The 25,317-nt window shown below is 40.3% G+C and overlaps 1 protein-coding gene and 1 long non-coding RNA gene across 2 annotated transcripts in view; one reads left to right on the forward strand and one right to left on the reverse strand.

The window, feature by feature from the left end:
* LOC307170713 overlaps positions 1–25,317 on the reverse strand; it is a 100,294-nt gene that overhangs the window by 34,318 nt on the left and 40,659 nt on the right. The window lies entirely within an intron of this gene.
* Positions 16,293–19,719, forward strand: LOC307170686 (zinc-binding protein A33-like). Its single transcript, XM_079891904.1, has 6 exons — positions 16,293–16,926; positions 17,538–17,633; positions 17,837–18,067; positions 18,185–18,207; positions 18,289–18,407; positions 18,787–19,719. Exons 1-6 carry the CDS (start codon positions 16,531–16,533, stop codon positions 19,329–19,331), a joined length of 1,410 nt encoding a protein of 469 aa, XP_079748030.1. The 5' UTR covers positions 16,293–16,530; the 3' UTR covers positions 19,332–19,719.

The following is a 25,317-nucleotide window of genomic DNA, read 5'->3' on the forward strand; positions in this document are numbered from 1 at the left end:
AAAGCCATTTGATGACCATAATATAGGCTATAGCACGTGAGTTGGCTAGAAAAAAACAGCTATAGAGAGTATTTTTGCTAAATATGTGTACAATATTACATATTTATTATATTTTTTTACATATCATTAAATAAAGTTGTTATTAGGATAAAAAAATGCATTATATTTAATTTGAATTATTTTTAACCTTAAATAATACTACCAGCTGATAGGGCTCTCTGTATGTTTACATCATTAGGTGAGATTTTTTTTCTTGAGAAAAATGAATGCCTATCTTGTGTACCTAATATTTATCCAAATTAGATTAAGAAAAAGATTATTTTTTACATCCCAACAATTGTGAGAAAAAAAGTCAGAATTGTGAGATAACAAGTCGCAATTATTATTATTTATTTATTATTCAGTGGCGGAAACAAGCTTCCATAGTTACCTCAGGGGAGGAGGGGAGTCAGCAAAAAAAAAAAAAAAAAAAATTAGAGTACCGGCACCTCTTTTGAGCCACTTAAAGCACTGATCATAACGAATGGAAACATTTGAAGTAACATGATAATCAATATATTTTTCTCTAGCTTAGTTGTTACTGAAATCTTTTTGAAAATATATATAGGCTGCTATATTGTTATTATTTTATGCAGCACTGCGCATAGCCTATACCTACAAGGCACAACAAACCTGGTGTTCATTATATATTGTTGGAAACATTTGTGTGAGTGTGTGTGTGTATTCTGTGAATTTTAAAAAGCAATTTTAACAAGAAAAATCTAAAATGTATTCCCAAAATCGTGCAGGCCTTTCTCTTGATATCAGTAGCCTATGTTCACTTTTTTTTTTTTTTTTTTTTTTCAGGGCCCAGATGCCACTGAGTCCTGCTGACTTCAACATTCACAGTACATGTCTCTGTACATGAACATGGTAAAGTGAAAATCAAACACCTTAGAAAATGAAAGGTATGTACAATGTTTTTAGGAATGGCACAAAGGTCTCTTTCTTCAATAAGTGCTTTTTTGTTGTGTATCTTTGGATTATGTTGTGTCGTAAATAAATCCAAACAATTTTAAAAGCCATTCTTTTTTAAATCTCCTCATTCTTTGTGCAAGGTTGGTCAGAATGATGGGCCCTGATAAGCTCCTAATAGGGCCATTAGGGAGGTTCTTTCTCAGGTGTGGAAAGCTTTCATATTAATGAGGTGATCCGCCCCTTCGCATATTGCTTTCTAACACAAAACACGTCGTAAAATTTTTAAATCAATATATTGTCTTCTCTGAATGAGCAGTCAGGGTGATTCTCACATAGTTTTAGAGCAAATATTCTAGGCTACGTGATACAATTTTCAAAAGTCTTGTGAAGAAATAATCAGTATGGGTTTCATGACCTTATTTCAGTGAGAATTTATTTTTGTATTTTCACAAACCACGCATAAATGTCATTATCTCAAAACTACAAACTTTTACATACATGCTGCTGATATATTATTGTAGCAGAGTTTGTGCTGAATACAGTGTAATTAGACTTTAGCCATGAAAATGTCACAAGTAACAGAAATAACCACAAATGTCAGAGCATGTCAGAACACCTCCAGGGCCCAGAAAACAGCTCAGACCTCAGAGGGTTAACCCTCTGGGGTCTGGGGTGTTTTTGGGGTCCTTGAGATGTTCTGACATGCCCTGACATTTGTGCTTTTTTCAGTTGCTTATAAACATATTAATGGCAAGGTGTAAATTCACTCTATATAGCACAAACAGGGCTACCATAATATGTGAGCCACATGTATGTACATGTTTTCATTTTTGAGAGAATAATGTTTATGCATGGTTATTGAAAAAACTAAAAATGAAAGTTTCTGAAATAAGGCCACAAAACACATACTAAATATGTGTCAATAAGATTTTTGACTAATGGATGTCATCGCCTAGAGTTTTTTCTTCAAAATGATGTGAAAATCATCCTGCCTAATCATTCGCATAAAACGATACATTGATTTAAGTTTTGTGAAACACTTTTAGTTTGGAAAGCCAATATGCGGATGGGGCGTAAACGCTCCAACAGCATCATGCATATTTAGTAGTTCACACCTGATGAGACAATGCCCCTGCATACTTAATGAGCCATTCATTCAGGTGTGTCACCTATAGATAACTTAAATATACAAGCTTCATAAAAACGATCATTCTAGAAGAAAATTTCAGATGGCATTTAGAGGCTTTTTATATATATACACACATATATATATATATATATGCATACACACATACACAACGTCTTTCAAAACTAAAGTATACATTTTATCATACGTATTTCAAAGTAAAGGATTCATTAGTTAGTTGATGACTTTATTTTTGACAAAACACATAGGCTACAGTATATATTCCTCATCTCAGTATAGCAATAGAGTTTGCTAAAAGCTGTTCATTCAATACAGCAGTATTTGAAAATCGATAATATTTTGTAAAATTACATTTATATTTGCATTTATGTCAAAACCTAGACACTTTTAAACATCAAAATGACATTTATTAATATGTATTCATGTCAAAATGACATATAAACAGATTTTCCTATTCAATTTTGCATGGAAACGCTTCCAAGACGCTTGCGTGTCGCGTGAAAAATAGGCGTCGGTTCTATTTCTAGCATGCGCGCGTTTTCCGCACGGCTCGTGCCGCGCCTGAGACGCGCGTCTCACGCAGGCAGTGTGCAAGCTCTAAACTGTTAACATGGGAGCCGAAATAAAAACGGACACGCCACGCAGCTGAGACGCTTTTTACACTGCACACGTGTGCGGTGCATTACGGCTGCGACAAGGTTTTATTCCGTCCTCCACGAGGTGCCAACTCACACCAGGAGCATTTCAGAAGCGGAGTGACTGGATGCGCGAGACCACGTGATTTGCCTGTCCGACGTAGTTTTTCTTGATTTTTGGGTTTCTACCATACAGTCTATGGTTTCTACCAAGGATATTGGTGTGTAATACGTTAGGGAGTTTGCACAGGGTGTTTATTTTGAATTTGACAATGTTTTTTTTTACTTTTATTTAGTATTTCCGGTGCGACTTGGATGCGCGTCCATCAGAAATAGACTAGGCGCCTATATTTAGCGAAGCGGTATGGAGAGCCGCTTCTGGGAAGCTTCTGAAACGCGCCGCGTCGCGGCCGGTGTAAACACAAGCATTGAGAATGGGCGCGAGCGAGCATTAAGAATGGGCAGACGTGTGCGGTGTAAATGAGGGGTTACGCCACGCATCCAGTGTGTCACCGGCCTTATCCAGCTGATGTGGGCGTTTCACAGGTTTGTATGGATCGCCTCACATTTGCGTTTGAATAGCGCGCTGTCTCCGTGGGCGGAGTCATATTAAAACTTAATTAGTTGAGATGAGAACGACTGACATCTCTCTCTTTACATACATATTACATAAACTGTGAATATTTGTTTTTTATATATAAAATACTTCATTTAAAAGAAGAGAATTCAAGCTTCATGCCTGTGTGTCTGTATGTCTGTTTGACTGAGTATTCGCTGAGTTACAGTTCATTTTCGGACGCGTTTCAGAATTGACTTCACTGACGGAGAGAAGGCAGAACTCGCATCATGTTTATTTTTCTTTATTTGGCGAAAAGCACAACACTTTGTTTTTATTATGAGTATACACAAAAAAAATACACACTAAACAGGATCAATTGATGTACAACACAAGCATATAAGATAAAAATTAATATTTAAAAAAAAAAAAATGTTTTGCACTGATAAGGAAAAAAACGAGCCTATCGCGCCGGCGCGATAGCCGACCTCAGGGGGTTAAAGGTGCTTATTCGGATTTAAATTCTCGGCAGTCTGAGAACTGACCATTTCAGTTACACAGACAAATCATTAATTTGCTAACTCAGCTTAGTTTTCAGTCCTACATTCAAAACAAAACATTCACTTTCAGACTAAGTTTCATTTCTGAAATACTCCCGACTGATAAGACTTGTTCAGTTCTTTCTGAGTCCTAACTTAGCAGGCTGAATTAACTTGGTTCAAATTTGTCCCTTAGACAATATACTTTAGATCTTTCTGCATCTTTCATCAGAAGGCAAATAAATGTCTAGTTTCTAACACAATTAGAATGTTGAATTCAAAACTAAAATATTGGTTACTGAATTAGCACCCAGTCAAGAATGACCAATTATTGCAGCAACATCAGTCCCAAACATTTTAATCTTATATTGGCTACTGAATTAGCACCCAGTCAAGAATTCCCAATCCAATTCTTGCAGCAACATCAGTCCCAAACCTTATACAGTTTCTACAATTTCTGGACGAACGGACTAAATTGTTTCTTTAACAATTCCTACAGACTCCAGAGAAAGGACCAAACTTATACTTTATTTCAATGGCTCCTACAGTCTCATGAGAATTTTTTTTTTTAATTCTTTTTTTATTTTGATTTTACAGGTCCATACATTACAATCAATGATAATACCTGTCATACTTCTCATTAAGCCATCTGCAAATGTACATTAATAACCCATAAAAAAAAAGCATCACAGGCTCGGTAAGTAGTACTAAAGTAAGCAAGGACCCAATAGGCCTTCATTCTACATTACATATGCATAATCATTTTTAGACATAGTAAAATCAGAACGAGAACTAAAACAAACATGATGGGATAAACCTCAATGACTCACAAAGCCCTCTTCCGAGGGAGAATAGAGGAAAGAGAGAGAAAAAACAAACAAAAAAACAACAATACCGAAATCCATTTTAAACAAATGATGGTCGTAATGGAGTGATATACGTTATCCATCTTTCCCATCTTTTCAAAAAAGTCCCCTGTTGCAATCTCAAAGCAAAAGTAATCCTTTCCATCTTGAAAATATCATAGATAATGTCAATCCATTCCTCCACGGTAGGTTTTCCTTGTTTTAACTACCTTCTAGTAATAGCTTTTCTACTAGCAGCACTTAGGATCTGAAATAAGTATTTGACATGAGAAGAAACATTTTCTGTTGTAAAGGCACCTATAAAGACTCAAATTTAAATTGAAAAATGCTTTGCAAAATTTTATAAACCTCCCGCCAAAATGGAATCAATAATGTACAGGACCAGAAAATGTGAAAATGATTTGCTTCGAGGCACCCACATTGTCGCCAGCATGCCGAAGAATTGGTGTAGTGCTTCTTCTGAACTGGAGTAATGAAAAACCTTATAAGGTTTTTCCAGCAAAACTCTCGCTATAAAACTGAACTGGAAGTTTTCCGCTGTATCTCACATAAGTTCTCCCAATCTTCTTCCTTTAGAACAAAGTTTCCTTCCCGTTCCCATTTTTGCTTTACATACAGTGAACTACCTTTTGTTTGTTGTAGCCCCTTGTATATTCTTGCGATGAGCTTCCGGTTAGAGCCAGCAAGATAAGCCTCTATAAACACTTTTAACAAAATGTTATCCCAGCCTACTGTACACCTCTTCTGCATCTGGTCAATATAATGCCGGACTTGAAGGAATCTGTAAAAATCATCCTTAACTAAGCCAAATTGCCTCTTCAGATTTTGGAAGCTATTTATAGTCCCCTTGTGCAAAAATGTACAGTACGCTGTTAAACCTTGTGAAGTCCATCTCTTAAATCTTGCGTCCCATCTATTTGGCAAAAAATCAGCAATCAAATGCACACCATCTCAGGACCTTTACCCCATCCTTCAGGTTACTTTGAGCTATTACCCTGCTCCATATCTTAAGTGACAAACATATCCATGGGTTTCCCAATTCCTTTAAATTGTACAACAGATCCTTATCCCCGATTGCAGCCTGAATTGGAAATTCATCTGACATAGCACCTTCAATCTCCTTCCATCTAGCACAGTAATCTGGGTTGCACCAGCATACTAATGGCCTCAATTGAGCAGCAGTATAGTATAGTAGTCTTTTAAGCATGGGAGAGCGGCCCCGCCCTTGTTTTTTGTCAATTGTAAACTCTGGTATCTAATTCTTGGCCTTCGTCCCTGCCAAATGAACCTTGAAATATACTTGTCCCACTCCTGAAATTGTTGGTCAGGTATATCTAGTGGAAGAGATTGAAAGAGATACAGCAATTTCGGCAAAATAACCATTTTGACAGATTCCACGCGTAATCCGAAACTAAGAAAAGGTAGAAGGTCCCATCTCCTTATGTCTTCCCTAATCTTTTTATTCAAGGGGAGGTAGTTAAGTGAGAACAAATTTGTCAAGTCTAATGGAATGTTTACCCCCAAATACCTAATTGAAACCGAGTCCCATTTCAAATTATACTTATTTTTCATATTTACAGAAGGGCTGTAATTAAAACAGAGAATTCGTGTTTTTGGAACATTCAGCTTATATCCAGAGAAGGATCCATATTGTTCCAATAATTCCAATAGCCGTGCCAAAGACTGCTCAGGGTCAGTTAAATACACCAGTACATCATCCGCGAACAACGAAATAATTTGTTCTCCCCCATACATAGCGATTCCTTTAATATTGTTGTCCTGAATGATCCATTGGCTCAGGGGCTCAATAAAAATTGCAAACAGGAGGGGGCTAATTGGGCAGCCCTGTCTTGTTCCTCTTTCTAATGTAAAGGGGCTAGAGACAGCCCCATTTATTTTAATTCTTGCCCTTGGGTTATCATAGAGAGCTTGTAATGTTTTAATAAATGTACTATGAAATCCAAATTTGTCCAAAACTTTATATAAAAAAGACCAATTTACACAGTCAAACGCCTTTTCTGCGTCCAGCCCCACTAGTACTGCATAAATTATATTCTGTTATATGGTTAATTACGTGTAAAGTCCTTCTGATACTGTCTTGAGTTTGTCTTCCACGAATAAAACCCGTCTGGTCAAGACTAATAATTAATGGTAGCAGTCCCTCTATTCGTTTGGCTAGTATATGGGTAAATATTTTATAATCCTGGTTCAACACGCTTACTGGTCTAAAATTACCGCATTCAGACTTGTCCTTCCCCTCCTTCGGAATTAAAGATATTACCGCCTCCCTCCAGGAGGGAGGTATACTGTTCTCTTTAAGTACCCAGTTAAAGGTGGACTGCAGCACAGGGGTCAAAGAACCCTCCATGACTCTGTACCATTCGGAAGGGAACCCGTCCGGACCTGGAGCCTTATTTGGTTTAAGATGCGATATGGCTGAGCGAATTTCTTTCTCTATTATTTCTGCTACGAGATTCCTACTCTGTTCACTATTCAATTTAGGCAGATGAATTTTCTGAAAGAAATCTTCCATTTTCTCTCCATCTATTTGAGGTTGGGAATATAGTTTTTTATAATAATTTTCAAAACAATCTTGTATTTTGTTTAATTTGTATTGCATAGAATTAGTAATAGGATTTTTTATTTTATGAATTGAATTCTCTGCTTGTTGTTTTTTCAGCCTATAAGCTAATAATTTGCTGGCTTTCCCACCCCCTTCATAATATTTCTGTTTTGTAAAAAATAACTTTTTTTGTATATCCTTTGTATAAATCTCATTTATTTCGTTCTTTTTCTTCCTAAGTAGCTCTCTATTTTTTTTTAGCATTTGTGTCTTTGTGGTGTTGTTCCAATTGTTTTAATTCTACTTCCAACTGAATTAGCTCTTTTTGTCTTATTCTCTTTAGATGAGCACTGTATCCAATTATCTTGCCTCGAAGCACAGCTTTACATGCATCCCATAATATTGGAGGGGGAACTTCCCCATTGTCATTCTGTTCTAAGTATTCAGCAATATCCTTCTTAATTTGTTCCTTTATCTGACTCAGTACAAATGTGTTCAACCTCCATAAGGTGTCTTTCCGGTATTGTTCAAGATTTAGTTTTAAATACATGGGGCTATGGTCTGAAAGGTCCATGCTCCCTACATCGCAATCCACTACCCTGTTTAGATCTTGAGCAAAAGTAAGAAAATAATCAATCCTCGAATACGCCAAGTGTGGATTTGAAAAAAAAGTGTAGTCTCTCTTTGAAGGGTTTAATTCTCTCCAGATATCAATTAACCCGATTTCTTTCATAGCCAGATTGATCTTTTTACTTATCAAATTGGGCTGGACTGTGTGTGTATTTGAGGTGTCCAGTTTAGGATTTAACCTAATGTTGAGATCCCCCCCGCAGATTAGGACCCCATGGGTCTCAGCTGTTATTAAATCGAATATCTGTTTAAAAAACTTCCAGTCAGAGTTAGGAGGAGCCTAGATGTTAAATAGAGTAACCAATGAGCCCCCTAAATTTCCCCTTACGAGAATAAATCTTCCCTCTATGTCCTTTTTTTCAAAAATGGGTTCGAAACTAGTCTTGTTAGATATCAATACTGCCACCCCCCTCCTGTGCCCCCCCTTATATGATGATGAGTACTGATGTTTAAAGCCCAATCGTTTTAATTTAGCGTGTTCTGTATCCGAAAGATGTGTTTCTTGTAAAAACGCCACCTCAACTCTCTCTCTTTTTAGTTTAGTTAATATCTTACTTCTCTTGACGGGGTTGACAAGGCCATTCACATTATAAGTTGCAATTTTAACTGATTGCATTCAGTGTAAGGGGAAAAATGAGAAATGAAATAAACCAAAAAAAAAAAAAAAAAATCCTCCCATAATGACCATGAGTAACAAAAAGAATCACAGGTTATATCCCACAAACTACAAAGAACCGCAGCAAGAACTGCTGCAACACTCAAAACACAATAAGAACAATAAAAACAGAAATAAAAAGACTTCCAACTGTAGGGTCTTAATATTGACCCTGATGAAGCCCTGATGGAAAAAGGGCTCTGAAGTAAAGCCTCCCCCCTAACAGGTGGGAGAGGGCCTTCATGCATGATATCGTCTCTGTCTTGGCAACATATAAAAGAAAAACCCACCGACATTTACATTATACCCTTGGTTATGCAGCCCGTTCAAAGTTTCTTTAATAAACAGGACGTGTTAAAGGTCTTAATTCCTCTCTCTTCCGGGAGTCCCGAGCGAAAAAAGAAAAAGAAAATAACGACTCAACGGACTCACCCGTTATATTCCCAGTAAACTCGCGCACAGCAGTTTTCAATTCACTAACAGTCATCCTGAATCCTGGTGTCTAAAAGCCTGTAATTTTTCCTTATAATCCAAAGCCCTGCCAGCTCTGTGCCGGTTCCCTGGTCTCTTGACGGTATGCCACGTGAACCGCTGAATCCGCTCCAAAAGCGAGTCCGGGTGTTTAATTACCGAAACCGGGAACCCCCTCTTCGCCATATCTTCCGTAGCCTCCTCCGCCGAATCGTACATCACAACTCACTCCATGTAGAAAACTCTGAACCTGGCGGGGAACGGCGTCTGAAATCGGATTTTCTTCTCCTTCAATATCGCTTTTGCTTCTGCATACTCCCTTCGCTTTTTCAAGACATCCGGGGCATAATCGTGATCGAGGTTGACTCTTTTCCCGAGATATTGAAATCCTCGCTTTTGCCAGGCCATTCTCAGCAGCTCTTCTTTCATCCTGTAGCTTGACATCTTGACAACGATGGACCTCAGCGGGGCTTCCCCAGGCGGCCTCGGCATCAAGGCGCGGTGAGCTCTTTTCCACTCGAAGTTCAAATGTAGCCGGAAGCTCCAAGTCCTCCCGCAGCAAGCGCTCTACATACATCACCATCGATGGGGAATTTTCCTCCGCTCCCTCTTTAACGCCGTGAATTCTGATATTTTCTCGTCTGGAGCGGCCCTCTAAATCAGTCAGCTTAGCGTCTAGGTGTATCTGAAGGTGTAGCAGCTCCTGCACGGTATCCTCTGCCACTTGTAACCGTGTTTCAGTCGCGTCAATCCTCTTCTCCGCCTCTTCGATCCTAGTATTGGATTTATTAATTTCTTCTCGTATCGCATTCAGCTGCTGACTGCTGTCTTTTCTGAACTCTCTCAACTCTTTAAGTATGAGGCCAAAGTCCCCGGTCTCACTTTGACCCGCTCCGAGTTGCGTATGCGTATCGTCATCATCGTCCTCCATTACGCTGCTAGGCGATGAAGTTTGGCTAGCTCCTTCGACGTCGAGTAACTCCTTCTGCTTTAACTTTTTATTTTTCCCTCTGGGCATTCTCGAGACCCACTGTCTTAAATCACTCTGTAAACTAAGTTTGTTTCTAAATATTCGAGTTATAGTGGGTAACTTTGTCCGAAATTGTCGGGAGCACGTTCTCTAAGCTGCCATCTCCTGGTTCGTCAAACCGGAAGCCGGTATGAAACATTTTCAGTATCACTTGCCACATGGATCTGGGTATAACAATCCTTTGTCCTCTCAAAAGGAGGTCTCCCGCTATGGAAAAATGTCCTCGTTCTTGCCAATATGGCTACAGCTCTTTCTGCTGGTGACTTTTCTCTGGCCACCCAGACTGGCAGTACTGACGGATTTTCTCACACACTGAGTCAGCTTATTGTTCTTCAACTATTTGTTTCAGCCTTGTTTCTGTGACTGGCAAGCTCTGCACTGTCAGGAGTCAAGTTTGATTCCTCAGCTTGTTTCTCTTCTCCGATGTATAGTAACGAAGTAGAACTACTTCACTACTGTACTGAAGTACTAAAAGGCTGTATCTGTACTTTACTAGAGTATTTTTTTTTACTTCTACTTTTACTTAAGTACATATTTTCTATGAGTTTAATACTTTTTCTCCAATACATTTTTTATGTGCTGCATCGTTACTCGTTACAATGATAAAAATGTTACGAATCATTCCAAACCCACGTTATCACTGCCAGAGCGGTAGATGGCTCTGGCACCAGGTTTGATGAAGCTGGCTCATCATTGAGCTAATCAAGCGATCAAGAAGACCGCGCGTGCTCCCGCTCTGCCTTTCGCTCTGCTGCCTGCCTCCATTGAGAACACTTGAGCTTTGTTAGTTTTTTTTTTTCGAGATGGAAGAACCAGAAACACAACCTTCAACACCTTCAACTTCGAGTGATCGTGGCGGTGAGGGTGAGGAAGAAGACCACCCCTGGCCCTACTTAGAGTCCATGTTTTCATTTGTGAAAGACAATTCATATAGAATGAAGTGATGTTAGCCTTCACGAGGACGTCGACGCACTGAATCGTTCTTTGTTTAAATAGTTCAAAGTTACTATAAGATTTTATGTTATTACCTTGACAAAGGTAATTAAAATGATGTAAGACTCAAGTTTCAGTATTTGACCACTATTTTATTCTGAGAAATTCATGTCTTAATTTGTGTCAGGAGTTATGTAATGAAAAAATGAGTCGATACCTTTAATATGAATTATGAGCGTCAGCTGCTCCCAATCAGAAAAAAAACTCCTGTGCGGTCATCATGAAAGCGCTTGACAAAACAACGTCCCTCAGGGCTTTTAGCTAAAAAATGTGCAGATTTTTACAAATATTGATAGATTTATCAATAATTTGTTTATAATTAGAATTTATTTCAAAGGTTTACCTCAGATTTCTATAGAGAGGAATAATATTTATTGAATTTATACCCAAATGTGCCGATGTAATCATTATGAGCGCTGGATACTCTGATGTACTGTGTTTTCAATCCACACTGGCAGCCTGAGGGCGCCCTATGCACATTTAGTCCATATATGGACACATGAAGAAGAGACATATCATGTGACATACTTTAGTCAATTTTAAAATAAACTACTTGCAATACTTAAGTACAAAAAATGTTGAATACTTTAGTACTTCCACTTAAGTGTGGTGCTTAAAGAGCACTTCAACTTCTACTCAAGTCACTTTTTTTGATGGAGCACTTGTACTTTTACTCAAGTCTGGATCTCTAGTACTTTATACATCTCTGCCTTCACGTGCACTCTCGCACAGCTGAACACAATGCCAGCAGCCATTTCACCCTGGAGCCCAGGACTGGTGGCCCACTGAAGCTAAGCAGGGCTGAGCCTGGTTAGTACCTGGATGGGAGACTCCTGGGAAAACCAGGTTGCTGCTGGAAGAGGTGTTAGTGAGGCCAGCAGGGGGCGCTGTTCACCCTGGTCTGTGTGGGTCCTAACCAAGGGGGTAATCCAGCACCTGGAAAGTGTACCTTCTATGGGGGCATCCATGGGTTAGCAAGCCAGCACCTGCTGTTAGCATTCCATTGACTCCCATTCATTTTGGCGTCACTTTGACAGCAAATAACTTTACATCTGAGGTGTTTAAAGACTCCATTTGTCCATTGTTTATTTCTAAAGAAACACGACAATGTATAAAATGCTCCATTACCTTGTATCTTACGTTATGGCCCCGTAGAAGCAGTTTTTGTAAAAATAGGCTAACGATTGCGTCATAACCACGCGACTCTCTGTCGCACAGTAGAGAAATTACTGTATAGACTGGAGGAGAAGCTCACAGGCAATCGGGGGGACGTGGAGGCATAAAGTCCGATAAAGTCAAGGGAGAAGCCCATAGAGAGTCATAAAGTTGCTCCTGCTCCTAGCTCATGGACAGCTCCTACTCACGCTCTCCGTCTCTGCAAGATTTGGAAGGGAATGATTCAGATTTCTCTTGGCACAGCTACTAGAAGACTTACAACTATCAGACAGGTTGCTCACGTCACGTCTACGTCGTCAAGCTCAGTTTGAGTCTGCTCTGTACGCTCAGCCATCAGGAAGAGAGAGCTTCTAATTGACTTTACTGGTCTCCGTCAAAGTCTATGGGGTCACTGTGTCCATTTCTTATACTGTCTGTGGTCCTAACGCCCCAGTATAGTGATGGGGACACTATACTGTAACAAGCACCGTCCTTCGGATGAGACGTTAAACAAGGTTCTCTGTGGTCACCTTCTCTGCTGGCCTAAACACTATCAGAATCACTGACTTGTACTTTAATACATTTTTTCCATGAATGTGTATTAAATTATTCCCAATAGTAGATTATCTTAATTCCATAGCTTTTCTCTTGTTTGCGCTGCTTCCAGTAGTGTATATTTATGTTAGAGCTTTTATCCAATTATATTTCAGCCATCATGTGGTGCTAGGGTCAACGAAATGCCTTGAGGCCTTCAGAATCGATAGTGCTGGCGCCTGTAGCTTAAAATGAATGGCAATGAAACGGTTTATTTAACCAATCAGATAATCAGTCAAATTTAATCAGCCAATCAGATTTCAATTTGACTGCACCAGGGCCATCTAGCCATCTAGACGTACAATAACGTCTGCATTTTCACGTCCTTTGATTGGATAGTCAGGGCGCATACTATTACTAGTAGTCAGAGCTAGCTAACTGCATCTGTAGGGAACTGCATAAACTAAAATATATTCCTGTATATTAAATAGTTTTTCAACCCACAAATTATTGTTTCAAACCTACCGAAAAAGAAAAAAAAAACTTATCCAGCCTTATCCAGCTTAACGCAGAGTCACGGAGCTCTGTTCCATCTGTCCCGGGTAAAACCAGAATTAACTGACTGTAATGTTTGCCAGGACTGATTCTGAAGGCAAAAGTCCTGCTGATCTCATTGATTTCCTTCAAAAATCTGGATGAGAGCATGGGGCAGCTGTACACATCGTCATGTTCTCTTTCATCATCTCGTGTTCGAGATCCACCTTTGGGAAGGTCATCCGTACCTGACCTCTGCAGACAGCCTATTTTTGACATTTATCTGATCCTCAATAAACCTCTGCAACCAGCTTTCGCTTTTGGGTCCCTTTCCCACTGTGACAGAATAAACCAACCATGATGGACCCAGCGAACGAGACGACCATCCGCTCAGCTGTTGATCTGCAGGGAGTGATGCTGGGAAGACATGCCGAGGAATTAGCTGCCGCCAAGCATGCCGTGGATACACTCGTTGCCCAGGTGTCGGATCTGACTGCTCAGCTACACCACCTGCACCAAGACCAGCCATCATCGTCTGGATCGCGACACACCTCCGAGCCTCGTATCAACAATCCTCCCTGCTACTCCGGTGAGCCTACTGAGTGAGGTGGTGTTTTCACTTCAGCCTGTCACGTATGCCGCCGACCGTGCCAAAGGTACGTATGTGGTGTCCCTTCTTACGAGCCGAGCCGGGATTGGGGAGCAGCAGTCTGGGAGGTGGGGGCTGATTGCTGTGAACAGTTTGATTAATTCAAGGAGGAGATGTTGAAGGTTTTTGACTGTTCTGTGTTCGGTCACGAGGCTGGTAGCTGGCAGCACTTCGTCAAGGAAGGCGCTCCGCGGCTGATAATGCCATTGACTTTAAGACTTTATCTGCCACCTGTGAGTGGAATGAAGCAGCACTCACGGCACGCTTTTTGGAAGGCTTGAATGAGGAGCTGAAGGATGAGATTTTTGCATGAGAGTTTCCCTCACACCTGGATGAGCTGGTGGAATTAGCCATTCGTATTGACAAATGTTTTGATCTGCGCCGACATACTCCTGCTGACGTCACGGGATTCCGGGGATCCCCATTCACTCCAACAGCGTCACCTGAGCGTCACACCTCATTCATTTTCTCAATGAGACGTAAGCTGTTGAACACGGTTTCCCCTTCACGAGTTAAAAGAGACTTCTACGGCTTTCGCCCTGGATGGTCTGAGGCTGCTCAACATGCTTTTGAGCGTCTTAACAGATTGTTCTCGTCCGCTCCAATTCTGATTTCGCCTGATCCGGAGAGTCAATTTATCGTTGAGGTGGACTCACCTGATGCCGGGCTCTTGATAATAAAGTTCACCTGTGTGCATTTTATTCTCATCGGCTCTCGTCTTCTGAACGTAACTATGGCGTGGGGAACCGTGAACTCCTAGCCATTCGGCTGGCCCTGGAGGAGTGGTGCCATTGGCTGGAGGGAGCCTCCAGTCCGTTTATCGTCTGGACTGATCATCCCAATCTAGAGTATATCTGCTCCGCCAATAGACTTAACTCTAGACAGGCTCGTTGGGCCCTTTTTTTGGGGCGTTTCAATTTCACGATCTCTCATCGAACCGGGTCCAAGAACATTAAGCGTGACGCTCTTTCTCGCCAGTTCTCCTCTTCCAAGGGCCGACCAACCACGGAGAAAATCATGCATTTTCTATCTACCGCGAGTCAGCACTGCGCCTGTTTGAAAAAGGCTGCTGAGGCGAGGCGGTAAAAGCATAACCAGCGTAATGAGAGAGGGGGCCCCACTAAGGGGGATGCAGAGATGTTGCTGCGTCTTTATATTAACATTTCCGATTGTGTGAATGATCAGTCCTCGGGGGCCCTCCTTAAAATGCAGGGCCCCAGGCAATTGCCTGGCTTGCCTGCCCTATTGTGGGAATGCTCTGGACATTGCCCTGAAGGGAAGCTATTTGTCATTAAGTCTGCTCGTCCGGCTGTTCTTCACTGGGGTCACTCCTCTAAATTGTTCGCTCATCCGGGGGTGGGGCGTACGCTTGGCAGCGATTCTAGTGTCCTGCCATGGAACATGAGGTGCGTCGATTTGTTGCGTCGCGTTCTGCCTGTGCCCAGCAGAAGTGCGGTAATTCGCAGTTCATTTCATACCTCTCTCTAAGCTTCCGTCGGCTTAAGAAACTGTGCGGGCGGTCATGGACCACGTCTTTAGGATTCACTGGCTTCCTTCTGATGTGGTTTCAGACAGGGGACCGCAGTTTGTCTCTAACTTTTGGAAGGAATTCTGCCGACAGATTGGTGCCACTGCCAGTCTGTCGTCAGGGTTTCACCCACAGAGTAATGGCCAAGCTGAGCGCGCTAATCAGGACCTCAGTCGATGCTCCACTGTTTGGCGGCTCATAAACCCCACCTCCTGGTGCGAGCAATTGACATGGGCGGAGTACGCTCATAATTCTCTGCTGTCGTCGTCCACTGGCCTGTCCCCAATTTCTTGTTATCTGGGCTACCATCCGCCTCTGTTTCCCTCTCAGGAACCCAATGCCACCGAGTTTCAGAGATACTCTGACCCAGTCACCTTGCCATAACAATCTGGCCCTTGACAAAGTCGCTCAGATCTTTATTCCTGCCCATTACACTGACAAAGATTTGAGCATGACAGAAAATTAATGTTGAATTTTATGATTGGTGTTTTTGATGTAAATTCCCTTTGCGCTCTTTTTTTGTTTTTTTAGATATTTATTCTGTTGTACAGTACAATGGCCAACCACTGTTGTTTTTATGTGCTACATAAATCAAATTTGATTTGATTTGATCACGACAGACCTGGAGAAACTCTCTGACAAATAAAGAGCAATAAATAAAACATGTATTTTGAAATCGTTTATAATTAATAGTTTTGTATTTTATTTGTTCTTTTGTGTTTTATTCAAAGTTTTACGGCATTATTTTTAAAAATTTCAATGCAAGTCCATTTTGAATACATTTTACCTGAAGAAATCCTGAACTTCCTGTTTGTACACCCAAAGGTGATCATAAACTCCTCCCTCTTACAACACTAACCAGGAAGAGACTGACTTGTTATTTCTCCTTTCTGTCACACCGACTTTGTCTCAACAAAAGCAATAAAGAATAAGCAATCAATGGAGAACAAAGAGAAAAACTTTACAGAAGGACTTTTGTGATGTTCATTTCTGAACAGAGATCTTTGATTCTCATTGTGATTCATTTTTGAAAACCGTCGTTCAGAAAGTGAAAGTAAAGTTTAGTTTGCGAGACTCAAACGGTGAAAATGGCTTCAGCAGCTGAAGATGATTATATTTGTCCTGTTTGCTATGAAATCTTCAAGGTTCCTGTTTTTCTGTCCTGTAGTCACAGCATTTGTAAAGAGTGTCTACAACAGTTCTGGAAAACTAAGGAAACTCAGGAGTGTCCTGTCTGCAGGAGGAGATCCTCAAGAGATGATCCTCCAGTTAATCTCACGCTAAAAAACTTGTGTGAGTCGTTCCTGAAGGAGAGAAATGAGAAGCGTTCATCAGGATCTGAGGAGATCTGCAGTTTACACAGTGAGAAACTCAAACTCTTCTGTCTGGAGGACAAACAGCCTGTGTGTTTAGTGTGTATTAATTCACAAAAACATGATAATCATAAATTCAGACCCATCAGTAAAGTGGTTTCATTATATAAGGTAAGACAAATGTTTCTTGTTTCACATCTAAAGAACACTAATTAGTCATGAACATAGATATCATAACATTCATGCATTACTATTTCAATGTCATTTTACTCAACTTTATATGACATTTACTGTGCTGTAAAAGTATTTGCCCATCTTGATTTCTTATGTGTTTGTGTCTCATACTAAATAGTGGAGCCTTTTTCATAGATATCATTATTTTGCAAAAAAAATAAATAAAAGAGCACAATTGAGTGGACACCTTTAGTTCAGCCTCATTGGAGGGTTTTCAAGCATGAACTCCCTGTTTAAGGTCCTGCCACATCATCTCAATTGATTTCAAGTCAGGCCTTTGACAAGGCCACTCCAAAACTGTAATTGTGCTTTTTTGATCAATAAAATAAATAACATTGTCATTTACAAACTGTACTTTGTGTTCACTCAGGTTGTCTTTGTTTTATGGTAAGTTTTAATTTCTGAATCAATTTAGTATGAGATTTACACAAAAACAGAAGAAATCAGGGTGGGGGTAAATACTTTTGCACAGGATTGTATGATCATATCACTGTATTTTCTTCTCTTCACTGTAATCTGGTGATTAATGTATTTTTGTTCAATTCTAGGAGGAGCTCAATACAGCACTGAAGCCCTTACAACAGAAACTTCAACACAATGAAGAGAAGAAAGGAGAGTTTGAGAAAACAGCTCAACACATCAATGTGAGGAAACAGAATCAAGAGTCATTTTCATTACAGCTGGAGGATCACTTTATACCGTTATAAACTGATATATTTAATATAATGAATTCCAGTTGATTATTTCTGTAAATGACGAGCAGCTTCTGCTTCTGGATCCGTTATATGTCGGGTATCCGAGATTTGTGTTGATTGAGATGATTGAAGTGAATGTGATTTGATTTCAGTCTCAAGCTGAGCACACAGAGCGTCAGATTAAAGAAGAGTTTGAGAAGCTTCATCAGTTTCTCAGAGACGAAGAAGAAGCTACAATCACTGCACTGAGAGAGGAAGAGGAGCAGAAGAAGCAGAGGATGAAGGAGAAGCTGGAGGAGATGAACACACACATCTCAGCTCTTTCACACACAATCAGAGACATGGAGGAGATGATGAAAGACAATGACGTCTCGTTTCTAAAGGTGACAAATCAATCTGGTTTCATTCTTTGTGTATGAAACAACTTGTATAGAGAGACTCATTGACAATGAGAGTGTTTGATAAGATATTAAAATGTTTTCAAACTCTATATTTTCCAGAACTTTAAGGCCTCAATGGAAAGGTAAGTGAGCTGCTCGTATCTCTTCTCTCAGTGGATCTGAACTCAAATTCACTGCAGTTCTGACTCCTGAATGTTCCTCAGAGTCCAGATCTCACAGCCGGATCCACGGATGAGTTCTGGAGCTTTGATTCATGTGTCGCGTTATCTGGGTAACCTGCCGTTCAGAGTCTGGAAGAAGATGCTGGAAACTGTCCAACACAGTGAGTCTCAGCAGATTTGACACCAGTGCAGAAGATAGTTCAGATATAAACACACACAACATCAACATTTGATAGAAATATATTTAATAATCACTTGAATTACTAAGTGAATCTGAACTGTATTTCAGAAAATCATCAGATCATACAGCGAACTCATAATGAAAAGTCTATTCCTCATGATCTATGTTTATGTATTAGGATACAATAGTGTTTATTGAATACTGATATTAAAACTGAAGCCTCAATCCATTCTGACAGTAACTGAGAGACCATTGTTATGATTGATTTATGATCTCTTTCAACAAAAGAAAAATGTTTTACATTTACATTTCTAATACATCATATTTCATCCTGTAATCTGATGTTATTCTCTTTGCAGCTCCGTTGACTCTGGATCCAAACACAGCACATCCTCGTCTCACACTCTCTGCTGATCTGACCAGTGTGTCGCTCAGTGATGGAGATAAAACACTTCCTGATAATCCAGAGAGGTTTGACAGGTATACATGTGTCCTGGGATCTGAGGGCTTTAACTCAGGAACACACTGCTGGGATGTGGAGGTTGGAGACAATACACGCTGGAGTCTTGGAATAACAACAGCATCAAACCAAAGGAAGGGAGAGGATTTCTTTGAGTCTAATATCTGGTATGTGTGGCACATGAACAGCAAATACATCTCAAAATCCCCAGAGCAACGCCACACTGTCTTTACTGTTAAACAGAAGCTTCAGCGTGTGAGAGTTCAGCTGGACTATGACAGAAAAACAGTGTCATTCTCTGATCCTGTAACTAAAGACTGTCTGCGCAGATTCAGGACATCCTTCACAGAGACTGTCTTTCCATTCTTTTGTAATGTCTGCACAACTTCTCCTCTGAGGATCTTACCAGTTAAACTGTTTATTACAGCAGAAAATCACAGTTAAATCTGATTCTGCTTCTAGATTAATGCAGTGTTACTTCAAAAATAACACTGTAATCAAAGGGTCTCATTGATCAATCACACTTCAATGTAAAGTTTAGAGCCAAATTAACCCTTGTGTTTCCTTAAGGACATGTTTGTCTCTTTCAGTTTTTTTTAAATATGTTTTTCCTGTGTTAATGCCAACTGCATAAATTTTGGCACAAGTGTGTATTTTTATTTGAATTTTATTCTTTCCTTTCCACATTGTACACAACATATTTACACTCATGACCTTAAGGACAAAAATGTCCCCATTGAAACCCATTAAAACTGCCAATTTCTTTTTTCATTTAACTATAAAATTATGCAGTCTTTGTTAACAGACTTTTGTTCTGTTGGCCTTTTCTTTAAAAAAAAAAAAAAAAAAAAAAAAAAAAAATTATATATATATATATATACGCATATTTTTTTTTGTTGTCACGATTTGGTCTTGTCTTGGTCAAGTTTCATGTCTTTGTCATGTTTCATGTCTGTCATGTGATCCCCTGTTCAAAGTCATGTGATCCTGCCGTGTGTTCCCTTGTCTGGGGCACGTTCAAGTTCAAAACGGTGCGCAACGTTTTGCTACGGTTTCCGGGTTGAACGTCATGTTTCCTGGAAACGGCGTGCACCGGTGTGCAACAGGGTTTGAGATACGTTTTCTCTTGTTTGGTGGGTGTGTCAGAACTGCAGTCCAATCAGCAGCAACATGTATATAAAGCACGCGGTATTAAAGTGAACTCGCACAATGGGTTCAAGGAAAGTAATTTACAGATGTGTTCGATGCAGCTCGGTATACGCAACAACTGAGGATATTAGAAGACATGTTTGTCGTAAGTTTTATTGTAAAAATATAGGATATCAACATAATGATGTAGTTGTTTATATGTTTAGCTTCATTGCAAGTGTATGACATTTGGTATAGAAATAAACAATGGTAATTAAGTGCTTTTCCTAAAAATGAGAAAGAAAATACAGGGTATTAAAACAGTATGAACTACAAATAAAGTCAGTATGTGAGGCGAAATAGATGTGTTTTAGTCTGAATTAGGTAAGATGTGTGCTTCAGTTTCAGCAATCCCTTCACTCGACTGGGATGTTCTCTTTTGTTCTGGGCGGCAAGTGCAGTAACTGTAACATCGGGCATATTTTGTAGTATTAAACACATATTTATACCGACTTCATCAGGCTCCGAAAATTCTTCACAAAGAACACAAAGAATGGCCTTCTCAGCTGCCATAGTTGCAACTCTTGCGTCATCAGAACAGTGTGTTCAACGCATCACCGTTTCTGTTTAAAAAACGTTTTGCAACGTTTTATCGGGGCTGAACGCAGCCCAGATGTGTCATGATGTTATTGTTTAATTGTTCACAGGTGCCCCTTGTTTAGTCATTAGTCTTGTCTATTTAAGCCCTTATGTTTGCCCTGTGACTAGTGGTGGGCAGATCGAGGCTTCGTGAAACAATGAAACAGTTGAAGCAAATGTGTCATATTGTGTCGAGGCTTCGAAACAATCCGACACCCGTCTCAACGGTGACACCTAGTGGTCACTTGCAGGTGTTGATCTGAAACAACCTTGACAACGAGCCATTAACAAATTTGTTGTTTTTTTATTATTGTATTTTTCTAATATGTTAAGATTGTAACCTGTAGGCTCCTCACTGTGCATAATGTTATTTTGGTCATGAAAAATTAATATTAATAAAGGAAATCAAGCCACAATGTCTCACTTTTTTATAGATTTTTTTTCAAAAATATTAACTTCTCTGCTATGGAAGGACTTAGCCTACTTCTTTTTTTACAGATAATTTCTCCAGCCTTTGAAAAAATCCTCTCACAAGGGACACTTGTTGCTGGCATGCAAAGATATTTTTTAGCAAGGACATACAATTATAAATATATATAAATATAGCTGCGATATATAAATATAGCCTTTACATACCCTAAAGGCACCGGGGTGTGGGTGCCACCATCTTGGGCCCGTCATCGCTGCTCGCAGCTATATTTAGACCGTATTTTCCGGACTATAAGTTGCACTTTTTTTCATAGTTTGGCTAGTCCTGCGACTTATAGTCAGGTGCGACTTATATATCAAAATTAATTCAGACTGAGATGAACCAAGAGAAAACATTACCGTCTACAGCCGCGAGAAGGCGCTCTAGTTGGTGGAGTTGTTCAGAAGCGACACCAAGGATGAAGAAAATTCAATGGATTCAGTGGCTGAGTCCAAATTCAGGGTCTGCATCCTCCTTAGGATCCTTCCTACCCGGTTGAAGGAGGAGGGGTCCTCCGACGACCGCAAAACCCGGAAGTCGGTGTTTGTGAATTTGGACAGCCTAGTTCCTCCCTTACCCGTTGCTCATATCCTGTCGCCTAGCAACCGTGACAACCGTGACAGCGCTAAGCAAGAAGCGGGAAAATGGACAAACAAAGAGTTATTCTCCTCATTTTAATTCTTTTGGAAGAAATAAAGCAATTAAATACATTAAATACTTTCTTTGCTCGTTGTCGGAGAGTTTTTTATATCAGACTACAAGACAGTCATATCCAGGTAAGCCATTATAGCCTATTTTTATTTATGTTTTTAAGTATTCTGCTAATTTCCCTTAAGTTACAAATTCATTGAGCCGAAGCATAAACTTTAGCTTGTTTTGTCAGAGAAACTCTATCTATCTATCTATCTATCTATCTATCTAATTATATATATATATATATATATATATATATATATATATATATATATATATATATATATATATATATATCAATAATATGTATATAATTATTCATGTAATATGTATAATGTGCATTGTATTAAAAAATATTTTTTTAATTTTTTAAATAATTAAAAAATTAAAAAATGAGTTTTGATATTTAAATTTGTCTTAAGGTAGAAAAATGCTTTTATCTGTTAAACACATTCTAATGTACAAATTATATTATGTATTTGTTCTCTACTTTTCCTTAACCAGACCAGACCCCGGTACTGCAGGATTAACCTGATTGTCCCAGTTTTGAACCGTTTCTTCAGCCAGGAAGATCCCCGACCAGACTTTCGGCTGAGCAGGGAGTCTCTGGCAGTGTTGCAGAACCTCCTGAACCAGGAGAGAAGACATGGGTGGGGTGCTACAATAGAGACCCTGGTGTTTCTCTTCTGGTTGGCCTGTGGAGCATCCTACAGGGTGGTCTCAAGAGTGTTTGGGATGCCCCGGTCCACCGTCCACTACATTGTCCACCGAGTGAATGAGGAGGTGGTGGCCATTCGCCACAAGGTCATCTTCCTCCCGAAGACCCCAGAGCACCTGGAAGAAGTGTCCCGCGGGTTTGCAGGGCTGGCACGCCACAGAGCTTTTATCAAAGCTGCAGGTCACATCCGTATCAAGCCTCCGAGCGGCCCTGATGGTCAGTGCTACAGAAACAGGAAACTGTTTCCATCCATAATCCTTCAGGCTGTTTGTGACCATCAGGGCCGCTTCATCGATACGTACGTGGGCTGGCCTGGATCGGTGCACGACTCCAGGGTGCTCCGCCACAGCCCACTGTACGCTCAGTCATCCTACCCTCCTCCAGGGCATTTCATCTTGGCCGATGGAGGATATCCATGCCTCCAACGGCCTCTCCCCCTCATCACTCCTTACAAGAGGCAGGTGCAAGGTGTGGGAGCCCAGCGCTTTAACAGCCATCATTCCAGGGCACGCTCCATTATAGAGCGTGCTTTTGGAATGATGAAGACAAGGTTCCAGTCCATCTTCCTGCAAGCGCTGGAGGTGCACCACACCTTTGCTCCTCATGTAAGTTACCAGCCAGTGTTATATTAAATTATTTTTTTTCAATATCACAATATACTAAATTTATATATGCTATTGCAGGTTGTGACAGCATGCACCATCCTCCACAACATCTGCCTCAGTGCCGGAGACGTGTTGGCACCTGAGGATGAGCCTGAGGACGATGTGGAGGAAGATGAGGGGGAGGCTGACATGGAGGCTGTCAGCGGTGCTCAGTGGCGGGACCAGAGCCATAGAGAGAAAGAGTTGCGACACTCCCATAGACCTCCGTTGTAAACAATGGCGGCGCTTTTAACCGCCTACTTCCGAGATTAGAAGATCGGAATAGTTCCAAACACTGTCATTTTGGCGTTGGACACCATTCACTTACATTGCAGCGCGTCGAGTTGTTCCAGAGTTAAGTTGTTGAGATATCGACCTCTTTTGAATTGTCAACGGTCTATATTGTATCAGAGGCCCTTTGCGATGCTTATACTGATCTTCATTTGTACATGCACAGCGTAATTATTTATATTATATGTTGGATGTTTCAACCAATTTTCAAGCACTGCGCTAGCTAGTTAGCTAGCGCGACTTCGTCAGCTGTCACTGTGACAGTAAGAGTTCGGTAATGAATCGCTACCACCTTTATAGCAACTTTTATTTAATTTAATTTTTTGGGATATACTAACTTTTCATTATGTTTTATTGTCTTGAGTGAAGCGGCTTGTGAGAACAATGCTGGACCTCTAGGATTGTTATGGGATCACCAGTCCTGTCTGTTTCATGGATCACCTGCCCCTGGTTTTTGTTTTTCTTGTTCACACACAAGCACACATTTTTGTTGTCTGTCATTGTTTAATAAAAAATATTTAAGCAAACTCTGAACGGACGGCCACGGCAGACCTCTTTGCGTGATCACGAAGGTGTAATGGCTGAATCAAAATTTATAAGCAAAATCACGGGAATCAATAGCCTAATACAGCCCAGTTGTGCTAAAATAAATATCATGAGACGTCCATCATCAGATGAATGATATGGAAAAGTTAAGTTAGAGCCGCTAAAGCCAGTGCTACTACCCATGCGAACATGAACACTATGCTTTTCCCTCCAAAAATATAGCCTAAAACTTATCTCCAAATGCAAAACTGACATTAACAAAATGCAATAATGCAATAACAGCTGAAAAAGTACTTGGGTGTGTGTTTTATTTTATATTTACCGTTCAATAATGCAATCGCTGCTGTCTGTCCCATAGAAGAACATGACAGCCAGCGTGTGTTTTGGAACTATTGCGGCTTACATGAACCACGTGACAGCCATAGCGGCGACATCAAAGAGTGTCGCAACTCTTTCTCTCTATGGCTCTGGGCGGGACCAACTCTGTGCTGAGGTGTCTGACCTGGAGGTTGTACCACCAGGACATGACTACCTTTAACAAGCAAGTAAACAATAACTTTAATATCTTATGCAAAAAGTACTTTGTCATGAAAGGATTGGATTCAATTTCTCCTGTTTACATATTTATTAATGCATGTTACAGATGTGACAGCCGTCGATTGAGTCACTCTGCAAACCCTGCTGGTGGACGATGTAGTGGACAATGGGAGGAGACATCCTGAAGCTCTCTGCAGACCACCCTGTGATGTTTCACTCGCCAACCAGAGGACCAGCCACGGATCCCTGCTGCACTCCATCCATGTCTCTCATCCTTTCAGCGGCTCCAGCAACACTGCCAGGGACTCCCGTTGTAATTAAACATAAAAATGGTCCAATAACTGGTCACTCAGATTAATCCTGCAGTGATTTGTTAAAATCTGTTGTCCTGTAAATAGTTCTGTAAATAGTTTCTGTATGTTCTTGAATTTTGTTACCTCAATTTTGTTTTCTGAATTTTATTAAATAATTATACACTTAATTTTCTTTACAAATGTTCCTTTTACTTTGAAAAGTATGGAAAATAAAAAAGAAATACAATGAATGAGAAGTATTTCTTTCAAACAATTTATTTCAAACAACTGAAGCTAACAATGGAAAAAATGTAATCCCTCCCACCCCAAGAAAAAAAAAAAAAATTATTCGGGGACCCAACGCTCCAGAATGGAGAAGAGCCTGTCCATCCTCTCCCTGCTCTCCTGTGCCCTCCTCTCTTCAGCCTGTGCTCTCCTCTCTTCAGCCTGTGCCCTCCTCTCTTCAGCCTGT

The sequence above is a fragment of the Squalius cephalus genome, assembly GCF_949319135.1.
Source record: "Squalius cephalus genome assembly, chromosome: 14".
In the NCBI taxonomy this organism is placed as follows: domain Eukaryota; kingdom Metazoa; phylum Chordata; class Actinopteri; order Cypriniformes; family Leuciscidae; genus Squalius; species Squalius cephalus.